General features: G+C 35.1%; 1 protein-coding gene across 1 annotated transcript in view; it reads right to left on the bottom strand.

The window, feature by feature from the left end:
• ASCC3 (activating signal cointegrator 1 complex subunit 3) overlaps positions 1-24,793 on the bottom strand; it is a 251,047-nt gene that overhangs the window by 33,112 nt on the left and 193,142 nt on the right. The window contains exons 31-36 of the mRNA XM_054279359.1: positions 23,237-23,374; positions 23,012-23,132; positions 19,441-19,573; positions 16,696-16,821; positions 7,410-7,521; positions 7,005-7,139 (exon numbers count right to left, since the gene is read on the bottom strand). Of these exons, the coding sequence (XP_054135334.1) occupies positions 7,005-7,139; positions 7,410-7,521; positions 16,696-16,821; positions 19,441-19,573; positions 23,012-23,132; positions 23,237-23,374 (765 nt within the window). The remainder of the gene's footprint in view (positions 1-7,004; positions 7,140-7,409; positions 7,522-16,695; positions 16,822-19,440; positions 19,574-23,011; positions 23,133-23,236; positions 23,375-24,793) is intronic.

The raw sequence follows: 24,793 nt of genomic DNA on the forward strand, positions 1-24,793 counted from the left end.
CCTTATCCTAAAATTTCTGTTCAAATCAGAGAACAAGCTACAATGTCATCCTTTCTTAAGAGTTTTACAAGCAATATTTTCTATGCTGACAGAGAAAAGCATTTCTGTGCCTTTAAACAGCAGTGTCTATGGCCCAGTTGGTGTCACTAAGCGAACTGCATTCTATGAAAACAAAGTTATCAATATGATTGTTAACTATTACAACTTGTAGTACAATTGTATAAATTTATCAAAGGCAAAGGCATTCTCTAGAAGCCAATTTTGACAAAAGAACTACAGAGTGCAGAAAGCCTGAATTTGCCTATCCTGCCTCAATTACAAACTGGGAGGAATAAAGCAGGTAGAACTTGAACTGACTTGCTAAATGCAAACTGAGCTTGTAAGGCTTCTTGCTGGAGCATTTGGGACCTGAGAACACACAGCCATTGCTCAAAGCAGCCTTACAGATGATAAACCATTCAGCTTTACCATAATAAAGATGCTGTTGAGAACTTCAGTTCTGCTCCAACAAACACAAACAGTATTTCAACAAATATATTGCCTATTTGAAAATATACAGCCACATGACATGACTGCTGAAAAAAGACATTCCATTTCCTGTATGAACACTTTGGATGCACACAACTCTGCATATTTTAAAACCTTGCATGATGGTGGCTACAATCTGTCAAGCAGTAAGTAAAGCCTGTTTGTGCTAAAAGAGACAAACAAATAAGTGCTCCATGGCTGAACGGCAGCTTTGAGCAGTCAGCTAAGCCAAGCCTGCTATCACTGAACTTGCTTCTACCATGGGCAAACACTGATTTGCCACAGATGGCAGCCAATGTTCACCTTCACCAGACCAGGACAGCACTTCTGCCTGCCTGGCTCTCAGAATACTTTCCATTGTTATACATGAGTGCTTTGCTGCTATAACTGCATCCTGGTAAAGGAATTTATTTCCTCATTTTTCTGACAGAAATGGTTACTGAAGCAGGTGTTTGAAATGGGGATATAGCCTGAGGCTACTGCTTTCTACTACCACAGCTATATACACTTTCAAAAGTTTTTCCCTTGGATGCTGCACTGCAATCACAGCAAATAAAACAAAAAACCTGAAAAAAACCCCCCATATTATATTCAAGATAACAGCTCTTGTTTTATGACTTTTTATGACTTTTGTTTTTCAAAAACATTTAGCTGCCACTTTAAAATAGGTTTTAATTTAGCTTTTGTGAGTATGTCTTCAGTTTGGTGTGGTTTTTTGGGGTTTTTTTGTGTGTGTGTGTGTGCATGTTTTTTTTTTTTTTTTAACAGGCATATGATGACAGAAATTAAATAAGAAGATTGGATGGGGAAAAAAGGAGACCTATAAATTGGAGGTTAGAAATTCATACTGGAGATGGAAAGGATTTGTATATTCTGGTATTGACTGTAATTCCTTCTTATTGATGCCATAAAAATGGAAGACTCAGGCCATGTTGAGTTAGCTGTCACTGGTGGGCATTGTTACCTTGATTTACTAATGGACTGTGCTTTCCTGGAAAGGAAGCCAGCATTTTATGCCTTCAAACTAAAGCTCAAACAATAATTTGGAAACAGAAGACCAGGAAACAGTTGCGTCATGATGTTAGGAAAAAATGACTAAATTCAAGTACTACTCAACATTAAAAACTGCTCCATCTACTGGAACTAGAGAAAAATCAAGACTAATTAAATGTGTGAGTATCCATATAAGTACTTTTTCTGCTAAGTACAAGATATTTTTGAATATACTGGATATAGATGATGAAATTTGGATGCTATTGAAATGTAGTCGTATTTTGTTTAATTTTCATGAACCCCTACATCATTAAAAAATTTAAACTATTAAACACACTGTGATACCATCTAGATGATTCAAGTGGGAGCTGAAGTACAAATGCTTTAACATGTTAAAATCCAGATAATATGGACTGTTCAAAAATTAAGTCAATTATCCAGGAAATGTCTGTGTTTAGGATGAACTTTATGTATTGAACAGTCCTGGGTACAGATTTATTGTAAAGAAAAGATTTAATTGTCAGAGGTAACAGTTTTCTTCTGTTAAAAATATACAAAAATATTTCTTCTACAACTAAAATATGAATAATGGCTGAGGCCACAGCATTGATGTTCACATTGTTGAGTGTACCATAGATATGAAATCAGACATGGAAGTTCTTTAAAGGGTAGCATATAATAAATTGCTTTCCATCTGACATAAATTTTTAAACTTTATATTACAAAATACTTCAATTATTGACACTGAAATGCCATATTAAAAAATAATAACTTAATGAATATAGTTTTGCTGTGCTTTTATGCCTGGAAGAAAATTATAGTAGCACCTTTACTTTCTTCTAAATTAAATGCAAATGTAATTTTACACTAACTGTAAACACTGACTGACTTAGGAAGAGTGATCTGATTTTCTTCTGAAATGACTAAAGAACAGAGACCCAGTTTTATATAGTATCTTAAAAATTCCTAAAAGCAATGTTTCTGCTATGGCTTGCAGGGAAAATACTAAATGAAACAGATCACATCAGCTTCTTTTTCTGACAGTACTTTTGTCAGGCATTAATTCCTCCTTCCCTGGTGTTTGACTGGAGACCTGTTGAAAAGATGGTTTATCACTGAGTCAAAAACCTTTGCGGCCCCTTCACAGGAGACCAAATCAGCAACAGAATCCCCATACAGAAATAAAATTATTTTAGACTGAGAGTGTAAATACTCTCAAAGAATTGCATATTTCCCTGGTTGGAAGAGAAATTGCCAACAATGATGAAGAGGAAATAAAGCTACAGGTTAATTGAGTTATCTGGGTTCTCATAGTACAAATACCTACCAGATAATGAAAGACAGATAAGGCATTAATAACTCTACTCATTTGCTATCTATGTATTTGAATGGGGAGTGCCTGTTTCACGAACTTCCTCCTTCTACCTTCCAGGTCTGTGACTCCAACAATGACAGATTTTCTGCTGAGTTCCAAATTGCTCAGTCTAATACAAGCCAGTGTCACCATATCTATTTTCAGAAAGAAATAAAGGGAAGAGGCACGTGGAAAACTTCTGTGTCCATGTTTGTATCACAAAAAGACAGACACAGATGCTCCACTATAACAAAAATATCAAATTCTCTCTCTAAGCTCCCTTTTCTAAGAAAAACCCCTCTTTCTTATTAACAGTTTACATGAAAGACAGCAGTAGGCACATGAAAACCAACCAGTTCTCTTTTATAGGCAGAATACAAAAAAGTAATCAGGGACAACATGAAGCTAAAACAAGGGATGAAAGATGAGAATGATGTTCTCCCTTTCACTGTCTGGTATGGACAGGTATGACAAATTATTTTCTCTGTAAATATTAACTAGATAACAAGATAAGTTAAAAATCACCAAAAATCATGAAACTAGTGGATCTAAGTGTCACAGCCCCGATCAATCAGAAGGACAGACTTTCCTTCCTCAAGGTACAACAAACTGCTATTTGATTTTAAAAACATTTGTGCAGAAAAAGACAAGAATTACCCCAAAGTATCTATCATTGCTTTTTACCTAGACCTCTTCTTTTATCTCTGCACCTAACTCTCAGAATTAAAGGAAACAGTCTTTAGGCACCTCAGGGAAATCCAGCCTGTCAGTAATAATTCATGAACACTTTCTCATCAATAATACTTAATGCAAGAAGCACCATAACTCAACAGTGATTAAGCTCATTTGGATTACCACTGCCTAAGCACGGTTAGGAAAGGTTTAAAGAAAGCTCTATGGAAAAACATCAAACATTTTCTCTCAGAAAAAAAAATACCAGTCTACTAGCACAAGGCAGTGACAAAAATAACTGAATGTGAAGTTCCACCTGCTAACTGCAAACCCAACAGAGCTCAAACATCTCAGGTACAGATTTACTGAGAGGAGCAGGGAAACCATGAGGGGATTTTTGCCCACCTATCTGAATCACTTATTACTGCATATTTCCAACATTACCGTTGGGCTGTTCCCATGTGCCATGCTCCTGTTCATGCTATGAATACTCTACCCCTACACCAGAATGGGAAAAAAATTCATTTGATCTTGTAAAATTCTGGCAGATGATCAAAATGAATAGGTAAAATAAAAACAGAGAAAAGAAGAGATACTGGAGAAGACTATGAGTGGTCTTCCACTAAGTGAAAACAAATCCTACTATTATGTGACTTTTTTGAGAGATCCACTAACACTAGAAACTGGATGACTCACAACTACTTTTTCACATGAGTTATAAAGATTCCTTGATCAACCCTGAATTTTAACCACTTCCATTTGGCATGCAAAAATATCAATCTGAAACTCAAAATCCCTTAATAAAACTCAGATTTAATCCCCTTAATACAATCCTAAATGTCTGAATTCTTGAACAAAATCTTGCTTTTTTTTCCACGGTTTGTTTTGAACAAAGTTTTGCTGCTCTCCAAGTAAATTATATATTTGGTATAAATATCCCACGTGAAAAATCAAAATCAGGATTTGCTTTCTTCTAATTGTTCACTTCTGCCTTCCTTAGGTACATCAGGAACTTGTAAATATCTAAAGGTTTGCAAGCTTAGTTAAAACTCCAACTAATAATCTATGAAATCCTGCCACTGCATGAGAAATGGTTGGATGATTATTCTCAAAAAACACAGTCCAAAATTTGAAACTTTAACACACTGATCAGCAGAATAATCACAATTATAATTATTTTTGTAATGGTAACAGGCCTTTTTGTGCTATAGCTACAGCTTTCAGTTTCAGCATCATTAAGAGATTCTTCAAATTACTTTTTAAACATCCTTTTCCCTCAGGGTTTTCACTTATACCTAATTAGACTACTTACCCCATGCCATGCAATTCCCTATTGCCAAAACCGCTAAATGCTTCAATAAGAAGGAGGAGGGCAGCAGTGGAGTGAGGCAGATGTAATGTCATTGGTTAACAATAGAGGTGTGAAGCAACTGCTGTAATTACAAAACTCATTAATGTGCAGTGTTTAGGGGGGAAAAACATCCCTGGCAGTAACTGTTGAAATGGCATTTCTTTTCAGCACTACATCAGATTGAAAAAACCTTTCATTTTGCACCTTCAATGAGGCAGAATAGCGGTTCCACTAGTAATTATGAGAATCAACATCCACATAAAAAGTAAGCAAGAGCTGTCAGCTCTAATGGCATCCAGCACTCATAAATCCTTTTCATCTTTAAAACTGATACATATGGCTCATTTTGACCCCTAAGCAATTTCATTTTTAGTCTCATTCCTCTTGAGATTGTAAATGGATAACTTCCAGAACTTTATTATCAGGAAATAAAAAATATAAAAAAAATTAAAGCAAGATTAATGAATTTACAATTTTACAATCTCTACCAACATTAGGGTCTTAAGTTTTATCTACAATAGAATATTTGCCAGTTACTTTTGCAATTCATGAATGCACACAGTTCAAATAGACAAATTCAAACAGGCAGCACGATGTTCTTCTTCCATCATTCCTGTTCCTTATCCTGCTAATCAGCTAAGGCAGTGTTATGAAATGCCATCTCTGCTAATATTCTCAAACTTTCTTTACCAAATTTGTAAGGAAAAAAAAATCCTGACATGTCTAGATGCAGAAAATTTTCACTGGAGAGACATTTTAAAGAGACAGCAGCTGGAGTAAAGCACTCTTCTTGAATACTCAACATTTTATTAGTTAACTTCTGTTCACATGTGGGTATTTCTTCTTAAAATTTCAGTTATTTTACACACAGCATATCTAGATATTGCAGATTACCATTTTGAATTCACCTGAACACACTGAATTTCATCTAGTGTAATTGCAATGTTTTCTGGCAGCAGAACAACAGATACCTCAGGGTCAGGGATAGCAATTCCCCTGTTTAGGCTGTCTAACAGTTTCCATTACAAAAGATTATTGTGGCCTTTATTTCTGAGCTGTAACACTCTGAATGTTTGCAGCAGGTGCTTTAAATTTATCAGGAAGAAAAGTCTCTGTACTAGAAAAGTGGTTTTCCTAGTCCTATAAAATGCTGATCAGGTTTTGTTCAGTTTCAAACTGTTGAATAGCAGTATTTTAACTTCCTGTATTTCTCCTCAGAGAAGTTTTGGCAGCATGCCGAAACAATAATTAATACAAAAGTAAGATATATAAATACTGTAAGACAGGACTTCAAATTTGGAAGGTAACACTTAGAAATCAAAATATTACTGAACTTAGGCCACTTGTATAATGTATTTAATGTAACAGAGACTATAATCATATAGAGGTAGAAATAAGTTCTCCTGGATAATATTCAGGCACTTCTTGTTTTGAAATATATCTGCAGAAGTAGAATTACACCATGTTGAAAAAAGAAAATCTGTAGTTGTAACTATGTGAGTACTTAAAAAGGAAAATGGAGTAAACTTGATTTTTTTATGGTGAGAATGTAATACTAACACAGTGCATCATACACGGTGTCTTTGGCCTTGCATTGCACTTCTCTGTTAAACAGCCTCTAGACTAACTGTGGGGATGCTGTTATTGCAGGTTATCAGCTCAGGGACTGGGAGGTGGCTGGGAAAAGGGAAAGAAGACATTTTAGGAAAAGGTGTTTCCCACAGGTTTCCCCTGCCCCTTAAAGCTGCTGTATCTTCCAGATTGTCCCAGGACAAAGTGATGGTTCTGCTACAGATTTAGGGTAGGCAGTCATTCCTATGGCATTTAATAATACACTCAACTTAGGAAAGACAAATATCAGATTTGTATAGATCCTGCACATTATAAAGGGATATTAGAAGAGAAGGAAGTGTATAAAGTAATTTTGATGTACCGATAAGATGAAACATTTTAAACATAAAAAATTATTCAGGTATGTTTCTCAAAACAACAAAAAAACAAGTTAGAGATTGGGGAGAAAGGTTCTTCTTTATTTTGCGCGTTTCTTTCATATAGTTGTGTTTCTAAGAGTAAAAAAATGTATTTTTAAGAAATATCAGCACTTACCGTCAGAATTAAGAGCAGTTCTTCAATACTGCTTTCAGGTTTCAACTGGTCCTTGAACATCCCAATAGTTGGATGCTTCAAGTAGTAATAGGAGGCAATACGGCCGTACACCAGCGGCTCGATGCTGCGATTGTCCTGGTACAAGAGGAGAGGAATCAAACACAGAGCTCCCAAGTGGTTCAGTGTAACATGCTCCTACAAAACTGTGAAACATGTTCAGACTACTTTTGAGAGAACACAAAAAACAATTTAGAATTATAATTTAGCCACAAGAGTTTTCAACCTAAGTCTGACAGACAAACTCTAACATCTCCCATCAAGGAGTGTGATGAACAGCATCTTGCTGTTCACAGCTCCTAGGAGTTTGTATCTCACTGAATCCTGTAAGGCACAGATTAGTCTTACCTCCCCAACTTCAATGCAGTAGGAGCCTTCCAAATCAAACAGGGATTTCTCAACAAGGCTTGAGAGGTACTTATTCATAGTGTCGTGGCTCACATCATCCAAGTTATAGTAACTAGATAGAATGAGAGCAGATGCATTGCATGAATATTTTTTACAGTCTGAAGATTTTTAACAACAGTGTCTTCTAGGAAAACTTACAAGGCTTCTCTATCATACACATGAAACAGCAAATATCCATATTAAAAAATTAAACACAGTCCTTTATAAAGATCAACAAGAAATCCACGATTCTTAAATGTTTGTGGGAGTAACCAACATAAGACAAGCATGTACATATGAAAGATGGCAATTGGTCCATCTATTAATAGAAACGTTGATACAAACAGAACTGGACTGACTCTATTTTATTAGTGGGAAAATTCTCCTGCTTTCACAGGTACACTTTCCTGATAAGTGTGAAAGTAAACAAGCAATGCTGACACAAGTCACACTATTTTAACTTCAAGATGAAGGAAGAACACCCACCCAGGACAGCAACTGTCCTTACATCCTGCAACTCTGAAAGTAAAACTAGGCATACAGTGACATCTCCTGAAAAAGTAAACTTATACCAATCCAAATGTTGGTGTTTGTTGTTATATTTCTGTGACATTTTTTTTCAAAGTTAGAATTGCTAAAAAAAGGAACAGGGTATTTGTTAATGTGTTCCTTCTCATACTTACCATCAGACAAAATGCTTAGGTAAACTATATCATCACAATGGCTTAGTTCTCTGTATGAAGGGAAAATGCTTATAAAGTGGGCCAAAATATATTTTCTTTCTATGTTAGCATATAAAAAAGACACAGTGACTGAAGTTTGCACTCCTTAACTGTAGAGTTGGAGGTGTATGATTAGATTTTACTCATATAAACCAACATGATTTCAGTGAGAACTTTTACTCCAGATAAAAATGCAGTAAGGGCTTGTGTCCCTAGATTCAGCAAAGGCACCAGATCTGAAAGCAACAATTAAGTTCAATTAGTAATGAGCATGCTTAGAAAGTTTTAAAATTTTGAATTTAAGCAGAGTAATTAAACCACGCAATATCAAAGCAGAATTAAAACAAACATAAAATCTGATTATTTATTGAATTGTTAAAAAGCAGGACAAAAAAGGTAGTCATTGCTCATTTAATTCTGTCAAATACTGTGACAGAAATAGACTACTGAGATTGTGCAATGATGAAAGATGCTCCTTTGTTCTACCTGCCTTGCTTTACTAAAATTTGCCATTGTCAGGATCTTGTACTCAGCATTCCCACTTGAAATAACCCCACTGTAATCGAGAGTGGGTTCTTTCAATGCTATTTTGTGCAGGTGAACAACAGGCTGCAAAAGAGCATGCTGAGATTCATTTTAGCCAATTTTACAAAGTTACTGCTGCACCTGAGTTCATTTTTTTAAACTCCTTTCACTGTCACTGGAAAGAAATGTGCACCTGCAGAATGCTATTCATCTCAAGTATTTTAAATATCTACTTCAGGATGAGGTGAAGTGTAATCACTGATTAAAAAAAGAAAACTTTAGACAATCAGTTCAGTTGTGGATGTTATATTTGGGCAGATGAATCCCATTCTCTGAGTTAAATTCTACATAATTTACTGTAATGCTGCTGTTTGCAAATTTCAAAAGATGGAATCAAATTTTATAAGCAACAAATATCCTTATGTAACTGTTTAATTTACATAATCTGATTTGCATGATTATTTTCTTAAACAAAGTTTTTACCATACATCTCTTTAAATAGCAGCAGCATAACTGAAAAAGCCTGAATGCTAAATAGCAGTATTACACTGTCCAGATATTTTCCTCTTGCTATTAACTCCAAATTATGGGATTAATTCTCTGAAGCTTTGAATGTTCACTTATAATTGGGTAAAGTTGGAGTAAACCACTACTATCATACGAAAAAGTTTTAAAAATGTGTTCTGATACCAGCCAGCTACATGAGACAACAGCAAAGCACAGATACATGGCAATGGAATATTCAACTCTGTGACTTTTTATATGGTTCATGCTGAGATGATCTGAAAAACTTACACCACACCTACTGTCCAAAACCAAACCAAACTATTTGTATTGACTTACACATTTTAAGTAGTAGCCAGCCATATATTATCAGCCTCATGCAAAGAAAACTCATTTGTTGAAAAATTATTCTAATAGTGTTTTTGATGCAACCTGAATTTCATGAGTGTCCTTTTAAATTAAGTGATACAGGGATAATACAAAATGGTCAAAATTTCTACCCACCCATTTTATTTGCCTGACATCACCAATCATATTTATTTTCTGGTTATTAGCAGGAATTACTTTGTCAAGTTTTTTTTACCTTCTGAAAATAATTGAGCAAATTAGCTAAATAAGTTGTTTAAGGAGGTGAAAAAGAATTTCTACTTTATACTCCTAAACCACTAATGATTCATTATTAGTTCTCTAAATTGAATAGAATACTTCTGAAATGCTAATAATTAAGGCACTTTGTTGTCATGGTATTCAGACTACCACCATATAATTTCAGCACCTTTATTTGCAGTACCATGACACTCATGATGAATACTGATAAAACAAAAAAAAGGAACATGGGCAATACACTGAAATTCTTTCCTGAGAATGTAATCTAAGACACCAATTCAAACAGGTTTGTGCTCTTATTCTCTGCCTAATTTGCAGTATTTCACTGCAGTTAACTGAAGTTATCGTCACAGAAGAATTTATATTATATTTTGAATTTTTTTGTGAATTTTAAATGTACTGCTTTGTAACTTGAAGTTAAAGGAATGAGTAGCTAGCTAGTGGAAATAAAACAATGTAAAGAAAAATCTTAAATGGTTTCTAATCTTGAGTGAAGTGGTACCAGTATGTTTTAACTACTGTCTGTAATGAGGCAGATATAATTTTGAGCACACCCACAGGAGCTTCTTGGTCATTCAGCACATTTTCCCCTAATAAAAATCAAAGCCATTCATCTTGAAAGACTGTTAAAATTATTAGTGAAAACAGAGGTATCATGACATTAGATTTCAATGCTCAGGAATAAATGCAAGTTGAATTCTGCATGTTGGTATGTTCCAAGTATAAAAACTGCATAATACGTGAGTTCCTCTATGAAGCAATATTGCCTAACTATTTAATTACAGATAAAGAATAAAAACAATGCAGTTTCATGCTCACTGCATTGAATCATCTAGTCATTAGTTCCCCTTTGCTATAAACAGACAGCCTACCTTTTTATCAGCACACCATTTCATTTATTTCACAGTGAAGCCCAGTTTCACAATAATTGACTTGTCAGAAGCTCTAATTTATGAGGCTGGGCTCTGTAAGCCTTCTCCTATATTGGACTCAACCTGCACACAAGCAGGGTTGAATATTTACAATGCTGTTAACAGGTGCTGAGTTGTTTAATGATTCTAATAGCCAGAAGCGTACTGAGAAAGCCAGCGGGATCACAATTACAGGCTGTTTGAACACAACAATTACTCGTCCCCTGAGAGGTGTGAAAGTCAAAGGCAGTTTTATCCTAACAGCATCTAGCACATGGGCTAGACAGGCTAACTTCCATTAGTGGTCCATAGGGAAAAAGCAGTAACAAACCTCTAGGTATCATAAAAATTTACAAAGTATGTAAAATTTAAACAATCAAAAGCTGAAGGAACTTTTTATTGTCTATTAAATAACATATTTTAAATCCAAAAAACTTGTAGAGCTTAGCAAGAACAACAAACTGTGAAACATGAAATTATTTCTCTAATCTAAGGAAGTGTGGAATTTCATCAGCTGAGAGACAGAGAGACGTGCAGGAACATAAAATGTAGATGAAGTTACACAAAACATTTAGGATTTAATGTGAATGGTGGCAATCATTTCCTGTTTAGCTTATGTAAACCTGACCTGAGATCTCTCTGGGAAATTTTTCATCAGCCTTGAAATGGTCCTGCTATAACTGTCAATGCTGTGGAGTCATTTGTTACAGCACCATGTTTTTTATGTTCAGATTATACGGTGGTAATAGTGACACACATAATGAAAATCGGTGACAAGAGTCAGCCAAAAAATATTAAAGAAGAACCTTGCTAGTCAGTGGGTCAAATGCAATGAACAAATGCACAAAACAGCAAATCCACAGCATACACCGGATAGCAAGAAAGTGTGCTTTCTGAGATTTTACAGTTCTGAAAGCAAAATTTTGTTATTAACAAGTATGGGGCAGCACAGATAGTAATCTGGGTCCCTTTACTGCAGTCATCATTTATATTTACTTTCATCAGCTCCAGCAGCTGCCATCTCCAAACAGCACCATGGAAATGGTACAGAGTATATGGCACAACTGATGAATCTTCATAGCCAGAGAGAGATATGACCTTAAGTACCAACTCACTTCTGTTGTTAAGGCATTACTGACTGACTCTGGAGTCCGTGACTGGCCTGCAAAAAGGCATTGCAGAGTGCACAAATGCTGCAGACAGTAATGCCACCCTGTATTTTACCTCTGTCATGTTTTCCTGTATCCATATCTTTGAGTATGCCAGGTGGGAGAAACAGATACATTGCTACCTTTAATCAGCTTTTAGTATACGGCACATTGTGGTCATTTAAAAGGAACAAAACCAAGTTCAATTTCTCTGATATCAGCAAAGTATTTGCCCCCACATCAGTGCTTCTAATTATTTGTAAGACAGTTTATCTCCCAAGATGCATTTATGAGAGATGAGAGGTCATAGACAAACATAAAATTGCTCACATATTGACAAGATTTTTCTTTTTCCTATCATATATTCCAACAGATAATTTTACAGGTAAATCATATCCAAGAGTAGGAAGAAAATGATGTGAATTTTCTTTCTGGATGGAGAGATGTGGAGTCTTCAGCTTTGTATTCTCACCTAAGATTGCAGCAGACAGGGAAGCAGGAGGCAGCTCAAATATTCAGCAGCCTGGGGCTTCCCTGTCTGACAGATTCAGCAAACCTTTATTTGCCTGAATATTTGGTAAAACTATACTGTGAACTACAATCCTCTACTTTTCACATCACTGTGACCCTAATAATTCCAAAGAAGAAACTCTTGTTATTACATTCATAGTAATGCCTATAGCTGTCATTTATTAAATATATATACATGCATATATATCAGTACATGCATATAGGTCTAAATGTCACTGTAAAAGGAAGAGTCCTTTGTGAAATATCTGTTTACCAATTGAAAATAAGGTTTTTAGTAATCACTGCAGTACAATATACTTGCACATTCTAGCTTCTGTTAGTTTAGGTACTGTAAAAATTTTCCATTTTATTTTTTAATCTAAGCTAATTTAACTTCAGTAATCTCCTTTCTGACACACTTCCAAATTAACCCCAAAATTCTGAATAACTGTGATTATGTCACCGAAATACATAGATATTTCATTCTGACTGACTTCTACCATGATATTACCTGTCATCATAATAGCAGAAAATATACTGGACCAGCATATAACCATAATTTGTACTCAAATGTTTTATTCACATGCTCAGCTAATCATAATGAGAAAATTAAATTTAAAGTAAAACATAAATGTATGATAAGGGCATCATCAGTCTGAGACTATAATTTATGCTGTATTATTCATTCACTCCAAAAAACTGCAAAACTGATATCAAGGGAAAAAAAACCCTTAATAATAATAATAATATTTCTCAGAATGAAATAATAAAATATCTTTTTTCAGGTTTTCACAAGGAATTTACATATAAACTGGTTTTGTAAGTGTGTACATGTACACAGATGCACTCTCAGATATAAATGCATAAATAGCCACATACATTTTAATAGTGATGTGATGTGTGCTCTTAGGATATCTAAAAATTAACTTTCCAAATGAAAGCTGATTCTGCTTAACTTTACATGTGTTGTAAATTTCTATTTCTCTTTTACTGCACATGTATCTGGAAAACATCATAACCTGATTTACAGAAAATGTTTCTCATAGACATTCTTTTATAGAAAGTCACAATGATAATCTTTTATAAGGGTAAAAGAATGAAATACCCAAGGCATTTCAGCCAAGGAATGGAGATGGATGAGCCTGTCAAAGCAGCCCCTTGCAAAGAACAGAGTCTTTGCTGATCTGTGTGATATGACCTTGCCCAAGTAAAGAACACAGTGACTGCAGCTCCATGTGGAAAGGAGTACATGCTGCACTCCTTGGCTGAAGTAGTACAGAAACTGTGAAAAGGCTCTGCACTTAGGATTAACTGTTTTCAGGGAAGGGAAGAACAGGGAAGAAACTCTGGATATGGAGACTGAAACACTTTGATAATCGTTTCATTAGGACCACCCCTGTCATTCATGTGTGATCTCCCAAACAGGACAAGTGTGACTAGTTGTCATGCATCTGTAAAAATCTAGCACTCAGCTACCCTCCTTCCCCAAAGCAACACCTCCATTACACCTCTTATCTAGACAGTTATAACCCATTCCACAGAGCTTGAGAGGCAGGGGTTTATCAAACAAGAAAATTACAATGGTTGATGAAAAGGAGTATTTTAACATGCAATGATTTTCCACACCATTAAAACAACTATCATTAGAAGTTTAACAAATTATCTCAAGTTTGCCAGGAAAACTTTCAGGATGACTTCATGTTTAGAAGAAACCTGGATACTTAGAGGAAAATGATACTTGGATCTCTATCCCACAACAAAGGTAGATTACCATTACTTCAATAGTACAAATTGCAGGCATTCAGTAAGGTATTTTATGATACTGGATTGGAATAGGATGGGACGATCCTACGTTTGTTTATGCAGCTTTAATATACAAGTAGCTAAAACTGGCAATAAATGAGAATATAAATCTTCTGCATATGATCTAAGCCCATTATTTTGGGGATTTACAGCATCACATGCAAGGACTTTTATGCCAATGAATCCCAAGGCATTTTACTAATCATGCATATGAGAATTACTTATTCACCACTAAGGTACAATCACCTGCTGTCTAGAAAATAGGTCTTGTTTCACAGTGGAGAGAAAGTCAACAAAATTGCTTTAGGGCAGGACACAATAAAGAGCACTTCTGTCAAGTGACAAGGAATGAGTATTGCATAACCATCTAGACCAAAAACCTGAAATTGTGCTCCAATTCTTTTGAAAAAAAAAAATAAAACCATAACAAAACCCAAATGCTAAAATCTTTGGATTATTAAGAGCCACAAACATTTTTTTGTTTGATAATATCAATCATTTCATATGCTCTTTTATGGAGTAAAACTCCATTACCATAATGCAACTTATTCAGAGTCATCTCAAGAATTACTGACTTCTGTTTGTAAATCTCTTCAATTTTCCTTGGATGTATCTCATTCAAACAGTGACCACGCTTGAACTGCTTGCTTGGTTTTCAGAAGGTCTGAAAATACCACAGATAGCAGGTCCAGGAAAACTTCTAACTAAGTTTAGTAACTTTGGATGAAACTTAAGACTGTAATCATGTCAAAGAATGGAATTCATGCACATCCATTACATTTGTGCTTGGCATCTAGAAATGATATGACAAACTGTTTGACAGAGTAAATAATATCCTTATTTTTTTTTCCCTGCATGACCTAGTACAGAAGGAATGCTGAGTACCTGTGTGGATAAAGAGCTCAACTTGTCAACTGCTCCAACCTGTGTGTGTGGTGTTCCAATGCAAGACTCCAATTTCATTAGAAACTTCATTATTCATTCCTACCCTGCCATTATGGGCATAACTAGTCAAGATCTGTTCATCTTGGTTCTCCCTACAAAGACTCTACATTTCATTATGAAGCTCCTTTTTTTTCATCCCACATCCCTCCAGCTTTCTTCCCCCCTCAGAATAGCAGAATTTTTGCTTTGAAGTTGAAATTGTGATAACTCCAGATTTATCTGTCCATAACAATAAAGAAACTGCTGAGAAAAACTGACCAGTAGTCAACATGCCAACCTCATACTAAAGTGGAAATCTTCTTTTATATTGGGAAGAGATTGCCTACGAAATCAAACAACATTTCTATATTCCACACTTACCTTTGGCCTACATACTGTGTCTTAAAAAAATGTACCTACCACAGATACCACATGATCAAAGCTTACCAAAACCAAATCAACTACAGCACTTTACCAAAGCAATTCAAGAGCAAGACATCTTAAAGGAATAGTACTCACACTGCAACACTTATTCTTTACACTAAAAAAGTAGAAAATATAACATTTTAAAAAATCATAATTTAACTTTCAGAAATACCCTTCCCATAACTGTATGCATTGTATCACTTACGAAGTAACAAAATTTAAAATGCTTTCTTTAGTTTACAGCTCTAACGCTCTGCATTTTTTGTTTCTCAAAAAGGCTAGATGGAAATTCTGTTTGTTTTGTGGGAGATTCTCAGCGTAGGACTAGATACAGAACTAAAAACTAATAAAAGACTTAAGAAGGATTAAAGGAAATTATTTTATCACCTGCAGGGTCCCAGCAGCACTTACCCATAAAGTACCTGGCAGAAAATCTGGCCAAATGCTATGGACATTAACATGACTTCAGAAATACAACACACTGGAGTACATCTAGAAATATTTCGTGATCTAAACGGTTAATTCTTTATTTGCCACATTATTTCAGTGGGTGAATGATCACATGACAGGTAATACACCATTTACCCAAAACAGCCTTGTGGCAAAGGCAGGCTATACTGGTGGAACAGCTCAGAATGATCTGCATACCAGCTGGAGCTAGGCAGGATGATAGCAATCACTGAAAATATTGCACACATGGTTTCACCAGGGTACCCTAATGAAAGCAAACGTTATCACAGAGAAACAGCTGATAGTTATTCTCTCATTTATTAGGAAAGTTCAAGTCTTAATAAATTTTCTAAAGAAAACTGAGCAGAACATATCAATGTGGTAGCTAAAAAAAAGGTATTGCATTATAAATACAATATCTGAAGGAATGTGATAATCTGGAATTTTATTTTAGGGATGCTGATGTAGCCCTCTCAATAAGGTTGTTTTATTGCTGTAACTAAGTTGAAAAGTTATCTGCCAAAAAATGCATTTATATTTAGAGTAAAATTTATAAAAAATATGTGCTCACAAGTTTTAATCCACACGTGGGCCAGCAATGCTCCTGCACTGGAGACTGTTAAGTATTTCTAGGCTCCAACAGCAGACAGATCACCTTTGGATCAACTCTAACCTCAAGTTACCTTGCGATGAAATTGCCTTTATATTGTGTACTCACGTTGGGTTCATTATAAGTCGACGGAAGAAGTAAGTCCAGGTGATGTAATCCATTGCATCCTGCTTAGATGTAATAGTCCCAGCAGCAATTTCAGCATTCAAGTGGTCAGCCAGCACCTCTAACAAGCTGAAGAACAGTTAACAAAAGGATTTAGCTGACTTTACAATCACAAAGACAGGTAATATATTTTGTAGAGTTGCCCATTAAAAGGTTTATTACTTTTAATCTGAAAATATTATATATTTATCTTCCAGTAAAAGGGAAGAGGGGAAGAAGGAGGAATGTAATTGCAAGGTCAGTCATCTTCTTTACATGATAGTGGAATGAAGCTCAAATTATTTTTTGATTGGACCAAGAATGCACAAGTTTAAATCATTCATGGAACATATTCAGATGGAGCTACTCAGTGGTAACTTCTGAATATTGTATGTTGACCATATGATCATGCTGATTTAATCCAATTGAGAATCATATGGAAAGACAAACAGGAAATGAAACAGTGGCAAAAGCTTAGCTAATACTTGACAAATACTTCAGGGCTATTAAAATTACATCAAAACTGCTTCCCCCGGATTTTGCCTCATCTTCATCCAAAAAAAACCCAAAAAAAACCAATAAGAGCAGCTACTTTTACCCAGAAACTGAATTAAAAAAAACCAGATTAAAATGATTCTTAAAAAATAAAATAGTCAGTCATTAAACAGAACAAAGACCTCCATTAGAGTATCTAATGAGATCATGCCTGGCTAGAGTTCAATCAGAGAATAGCAAATATCCTTAAGGTTCAACTTAATTTTTCTTGTATTATATCCTTTTTCTTCTCCCAGTGTTCTTTTCCTGTTGCTAAAAGTAAAGAATAATCTGGCATGAGTAGCTGTTTTACTGCTCTGTACTGGTGACTGCATGCTTCCAAGGGTCAGAACTGCAGGCATTCTGCACAGATTGTCCAACAGAAGCTGGACAGATGATTCAACTGCTATTCCACAGAAATGGATTTCTGGATTTACTTTTGTTTCTAATTTGCTGTGTTTCAGGCCCATAATCAGGGAGAGCACAAAGACTCTTATGTGTTCAGTGATCAAGTCTTACAATTAAATATGTAAACAATGGCTTTTAGAAAAAATGTTAATTAAAAAAACTATGAAGTTTACTTTTACAAATTGGAAATACTACACAAAGCTAATAAATCTGCTCTTTGGTAAGACAGATGGGAAATCATTCCAAAACTAAAAACCCCCCAAAAATCCCAACCAGTATCCCTTTGAAGATATGAAATACTTGATCATTAAAGAGGCCAAGACAAACCTAAGTTACGTGGTTTACAACGTACAGAGAACTTAACAAGATTGATATTAACATGTGACTCTTCATATGAAAATTTATCAAATATTCTTTTTTTATAATGAAAGATGGAATATATCAGAATTACAAGGTAAATACAAAAGCAAAAATGGAGTTATTAGTAATTTAGAGTATTTATAGTCTTCCAAACATGAACAAAGGTGTGATTACTACTCTTACATGGAAGATATGATTTCTTTAGAAACACCACATCCCAAGGAATAGAGATATTTTTTAGCTTATGCTAATGCCATGCAGTCTGGATAGATCATCAACATTTTATTCACGCCACTCTTTTCACTCATTAACTATTATTTTGAAGAAGTTCAACTCCTAGACTTATGTGCTAAATGTAACTTCTGTGTTAAAAAATGTGTGGTTTCCTAAGGAAATGAAGTGTATGTTTCCACATTCCTTGTTTGCAAAAATTGCATGTCTGTCTGTGCACCACAGAAATTAAGTTCCAAATAAACCAGCCCATTTCAACTACAGTTCAAAGGTGGATTGCACTCTCAAACTCCAACAAGTTTCCTGAGCAGAAACTCCAGATAATTGGACCAGATAGAGGTCCCATTATCACTTATGCTGAGGGATAAATTTTCCTTAGGAGAACAACACTGTGAATTCTTTGCCACTGAGAAAAGCCTTCAGTAATGTTCATGCTTTATTAGATCTATTAGATTTATCAGAGCATTGCTCCATGAAGCATTCCTCTACAGGAGACCAATGTAACCAGTTTAGTTTCTCATTGAACAACTAAGTTAAAATATCAAAATCAAGGCACAAATTAGATTATGCTGGACAGCAAACTTTGCATCAGCTAGGTTCCAAGAGGCTACAAAAAGGACAAAAAGGTGCTGTTTCTACACGTCTCACAAAAATATTGCAATTTTATAGGGAAAGATATGTTAAAACTGTATTAGTAAGAGTTTACACCATGTAAACTTGAACTTAGAACTTTTAGAACTTTTGAGATTTTTAAGAATGTGTTATCTATAATGATAAAATATTCTAGGTTTAAAAGTGCTATAAACTCACCTTTTTTTTCTACTAGTAACTTGCCACAGAATTTTGAAGAGGATTTTGAGGATCATGGATAGTTGTCCTAAACACTGCATTTGCAAAACACTTTGTGCTTTCACATGTCTGAGACAACACCCCTAAATGGACAGGCACTTGTGGTATGATATGGGAATGGACTGACGAGCTCAGCAGTGCTTCAAAACTCATGGAAGAAAGAATTTTTCTACATAAAGATGGATAATTTCTTTCTTTGAATTATCTTCCTCTTGACCCCAGTATTTAGGACTTATCCAGCACAGGAATTTTGTTGTCGTGTCCTCTATTCCTCATTTATAGTACTGCTCATAGTTTGATCAGCTTTTCTGATTGCTTTATCTTTACCTTGATTCCACTGGGAAAGGTTCATAAAGGAATTTTTTGTAGAAGTCTTTCTTAATATCATGAACCAGAATGACAGCTTTTCCTTGGTCATCAAACTGTGGTCTGCCAGCACGGCCCATCATCTGAAGCACATCTGCCAGAGAGACAATAATACGTAAACCAAATATTTGTTTGGATGTATAAAAAAATGTATTTAGGTCTGCATAATGTACAATATAGGTTTTTTGCATTACTTTGGCTTTGTATGCCCTATTGGCTTTGACGCTTGTAGGTTTCTTTGCCATCTCAGATAGTTATGATGAACTTCTTTCTGTCAGAGACAATCTTCTTGTATACTTAAAGATTACCCATTGCAATGGAATCTAGGATTATATCTAATATAAATTATCTTTACACTCCTTCCATTTCACATCCATCCCTCATTTTATTACATGCAATTAAGGATGATGAGTAAGAGAACTCATGAAGGCTACAATGACAATTGTCTATCATTTCCTAATTTTCAAATACTTGACTTCATACTTACACAAGTTCCTCATGTAGGCTTTTCTGCTAGATACGATTTCCTAGGTTTTGACTACTTTAGAGATAAAATGGCATAGGAAACTTCTAATTACTGAGCACAGTTTTATATTTACCACTTAAACAAGTTATATTAGTTATTAGCACTGGAGTCGAGATGGTTTCATATTGCATGTTGTCCTTACATCACATCATAATATACAGATTGAAAAGCTGGTTCAGACATATTACCTACACACCATTACTTGTAAATACTAATTAAGGACTTGTGTAAACATTGAAAATACTAGTTTATGCAAAACATTGCTACCTGCCCCCAAGGATAAGCATGCTTATCATGTATTTGTTAGTTTTCTCTTCATTTGAGAAGTGCATCTGCATAGGTAGCTCTGTGCCTCATTCACCATGGCTCTGAATCCTTCTGGTACCTACCACTGCTATTTAACTTAGAAGAAACAGTGGAAAGCAATATATAAGTTTTACATCTTTATTTTACAAGTTTTAATGTTTTGTGTATTTTGTATGAGCTCTTTTATACCTGCCCAGTATGTGGCTTGCAGCACCTGGCATTTTGAAGTGATTTATTTGAGTTAATAATCAGGAAGCTTTTGGCCCAAAGCTCTGTTGAGGAAGGAAAATCCAGAAAGTAAAGAATGGGCTACATCAACTGACCATAACAGGAGAAACAGACAGCCCAATTCTGAGTTTTTAGTAACACATTTTCACTTGTGTACTGGCTTGTGTATAGGAAACAATGTTTTTTATCAGTTTATTCCTTTTGTTAGCTTAGGAGTGACATTAAGATGTAAAATGAAACTAGTTTAAATCTGCCGCTTCTGAATAGGTGTGTGCACAGGAGGGTGATGGAACAACCTCTTGTGTGGTGGTGAATTAAATTGTGCATAATACCATATAGGAAATGGACTTACCAAAAAGTGTCAGGAAATTATTTTTGCCAACATTCACTATGTAATTATCCAAACTCAATATTTTCTTTACTGACTATATGTTGCTTGGCTGCTTTTAACCACTGGACTAAAGTCCTGAAATATTAAATACGATACAACTGGCTGACTAAATAAATGACTGTTAACTGAGAAAAAGTCCTCCCCAAAACCTCTGACTTCACTCAAAGAAGCATTCTTGCTTATTTTGAAATTGCTGTACACTCCAGAATGATTCATTCTGCCCTCAGCTGTTTTCTTGGAGCCAAACGCATTCCTGACACAGAAAGGTAACTTTAGTAGGGAGAAGCCAAGTAATATCATGATGGAACATTGAAGGCATAACTTGAGGGCAGCATTAAAGACAGTACTGTGAAACTTTTGGAAGTATTTCAGAAAGAAATTAATTACATTTTCATTTTATTGCTGCAGCAAAACTGTACAACCTATCCACGGAAGTTCCAGATGCATAAATACTCTCTAGAAAGTTAAAAATAAAAATGCTTTAGGCAAACCACACCACATGTTTCTTCATAAAATAAGGAATCTGCATTTTCTGTTGCAGTGCAGACAACAAAATCTGAATGCTTCCATCACAGATGGTGGTATTCCATCCACCCCCTCCCCTGCCCTGAGTCCTACTGAAGATTAGGAATTGAATGACACCCAGTGTTGAAGTTACCTGAATTAAAAATGGTAATAAAGAGTGAAAGTACCAGCATTCCCTGAAGCCTTTGTGTGAACTTGTGCAAGATTCCTACAACAGCATAGTAAGTCTGCACTGTTTATTGAGTCTCTGATTTCTTCTAAATAGATTATTTTCTCTATTACTGATTTCTGACAGTGCCATGGATCTAACACAAAATTTAAAGCTTCCCTTGATTTCTTCCCTTGCCGCTTTTCCCCATTCAGCAATGAACGATCGCTGCCGCTCCCCGGTCGGCACGAGCGCGACTCGACCTCGCTGCAGGCTCTGCTCTCAGTGAGTTTACATCAGCCAAGGGCTGTCACAAAGTACAAGTGTGCATGGCTGAGATCCCAGGTCAGACCAGAACCTTTGAAAAAGAGAGTTTGGTCTGGAAATTGATCCCAAGTTTCCTGCAGAGCACCAACCACTAAATTAAGCTCTATGATGGGTTACTTGAAGAAGTAACCCCTGTAGTATTTTCAGTTTGAGCTTTTTTTGTGTTACTAAACTTCTCTCAGTGAAAAGACAGCGCATGGCTAAAAAGATGCAAGCTCTGTATTTACCTAACAAGTACTATTTAGATTGTCCTTAGGTGTACACATCGCTAGCGTAGAATAGGAGTATTTAATAATAAACTTTCTCTTCAGAAAAGAGAAAGGGAAAACAGAACAGGAAACCTGGAATAAATTTAGCTTGTCCTCATTCTTCAAACTTAGTACCATCCAGACAAATATTCTCCCTGCCTGAACTCTAAAAAAAGTTCTCCCATGGTTCACTTTCTTCAGCTTGTTAAAAACACTGCAGAACTGTTTATGAAAACTGGAGTTTACTGGAGCCAGAAAGCAACGAAAGTCTGTATCAAGCCAGAAATTCAAATATTTAATTTAGCTGCTTATTTCTGAAGTATCCCTTATATCACTTAAGATACCAGGCCAGTTAAGGTTTTGCATTTACTACTAAGTGACTATATAATTTTATTTTCTCATACGTGTGTGATTCAACTGATGCATTTCAAACCATGGCTAAGTTTACTGTTAAAGATTTGTTTCTATTTAGAAAAGGTTTAAGAAACGAAAAAACCTCAATGCTTGAAAAGTTCCTTTTATACAATTACCTAGTTAACTAGATATAAAGCCTAGAGACAAGGCTTTATACTGTCCCTTTAATTGTTTAATGTCTATTTTGGGTGATACACATTAAAGGAGTTTAGCATCAAAAAAGATTCACGAAGCAGAAACACTTTCATTACAGCAGAAAATCTTAAGAGTTCTCTTACAACTTGCATTAAACAAAGAAAAAAACCCTTACCTCATTCTCTTAGTCTTAATCAAAATTCAGTTACTAAATAATTGAGGTCGTTTGCATATGGTTGAAATACATTTTAGGGTTTGAGCATTTCCGTAATTTAAGTGAGTACCTGTAATGGGATAATCCACGTAACGCCTTGTTTTTCCATCGTAGTATTCTGTTCCTTTAACAATTACTAAATGAGCTGGAAAATTTACACCCCAAGCTAATGTGCTTGTGGCAATAAGAACCTAAGACAAAAAAGAAAGATTAATGAGGTATATGTAACAAAAAGCCAACTTTTAAAATTCCATGTAAAACTCATTACAGCAGGATTCAAAAAGAACATGTGTACCTGGATTTTGCAGTTCACAAACAATTCTTCCACAGTTTTCCTGTCCCTTTCATGCAGACCTGCATGGTGCATGCCTATTCCAAAAGCAAGTGTCAGCTTCAGATTCGAATCTCTAACTGTGACTATAATGTCATTCATCTGTAACAGAAATAATAATTGCATGCTTTAAAACAGATTACTAAGAAATTTTAAACTTTTTGGTTTTTTATCTTTATTTTTTTGTTTTTGTAGCAATGATAATTTGCTTTATGCTGTTTATACAAGCAGGAAATCAGAGCCTTCTTCAGTGTCTGAAAAGACTGGATTTGTCTAAAAAAATGCTATATTAACAATGGGGGTGGAATACAAAATGCACATGACTTTATTGACATGCTAAGTAACACAGACAAGGAAATGAAAATGCTGAAAATATCTTGACAGGTCTGGCAAATACTGTACATTCTGTTCTGTGTTTGTTTAATGCAATCCCTAGTATCAAAGGGGTTAGGACTGGTATAAAAACATAGCAAATCCCTGCAACCAGTAACATAATAACAGTCATGAAAAATAAATTTGGCTCTCTCTAATGCCTTTGAACATTAGAACATTGAACATTATTCCTCAGTTTGATAATTTTGCAATTATTATCCATCAAAATGAAAAATAAGAAAGCTTTCTATTTAAAGGCTGAAATGCAAATTAATTTGAAAAATTCTTTTGAGTGTGAGTTTGTAACTTATAGACTCAAACTCAGTGAAATCCAACATCTATTAAGTGTGTTCATTTAAAACTTTCAGAAGTCCAGATAAAAAGCTATTTTTATTATTATTACTAATTATTTCAAATCTGATGTCAATGACTCTTGGGATTCTTTTTACTACTGTAATTTTAACTATCTTTTTTGCCTACATTTTCAAGTCATAACTTTGATAATAAACTTATTTATTTTTGTAGATGACCTCTGTGGAAATCCTCTTAGTAAAAACAAATGAAACTGTCTTGTTAATTGATTCTGCCCTTCAAAATTATTTGTATTGTTTTATTTCTAAGGCCATTTATTATTTTATGTGATTTTAATATAATTATAGCCAGGAACTTTAAAATTTATGCTCTTATTAGTGGTTTCCTGGTGCCACCAGCAGTGGCATCATGATATTGCATACATAGGGCAGAATCATTCGTGGTCATGGGAGGTATAGCCAAGGTTAGAGAAAAAACATTAGTGCAGAACAAATTAGTCAGGACAACTGAGTAATTGGACACAGTGTTCAGCCTCATCTCAGACTGAGTTCTCCAAAGGACTGAGACATGATAGCACCACATGACCACAGTGATATTTTCATTTCTGTGTAGGACTCTGAGGTGTTTCACTTCTGATGTTCAAGATTGGAACCTCTCTAAATATTTCCTGTGTTTTATAATTCCCAGACCTTAATGTAAATAAAATGCTTCACATCTCTAGACTCAAGTAACATGTTGCTACTATTAGAAAAAGAATCCTTAAAAGGCACCAAAATATCTACAGAATATAACAGCCCATATTGAAGATTTTAAAACAAACAAACAAGATTTTGTAAA

This window comes from Melozone crissalis, unplaced genomic scaffold (genome assembly GCF_028551555.1).
Source record: "Melozone crissalis strain CALT ecotype California unplaced genomic scaffold, PUWL_Pcris_2 ptg000027l_1, whole genome shotgun sequence".
Taxonomy (NCBI): Eukaryota; Metazoa; Chordata; class Aves; order Passeriformes; family Passerellidae; genus Melozone; species Melozone crissalis.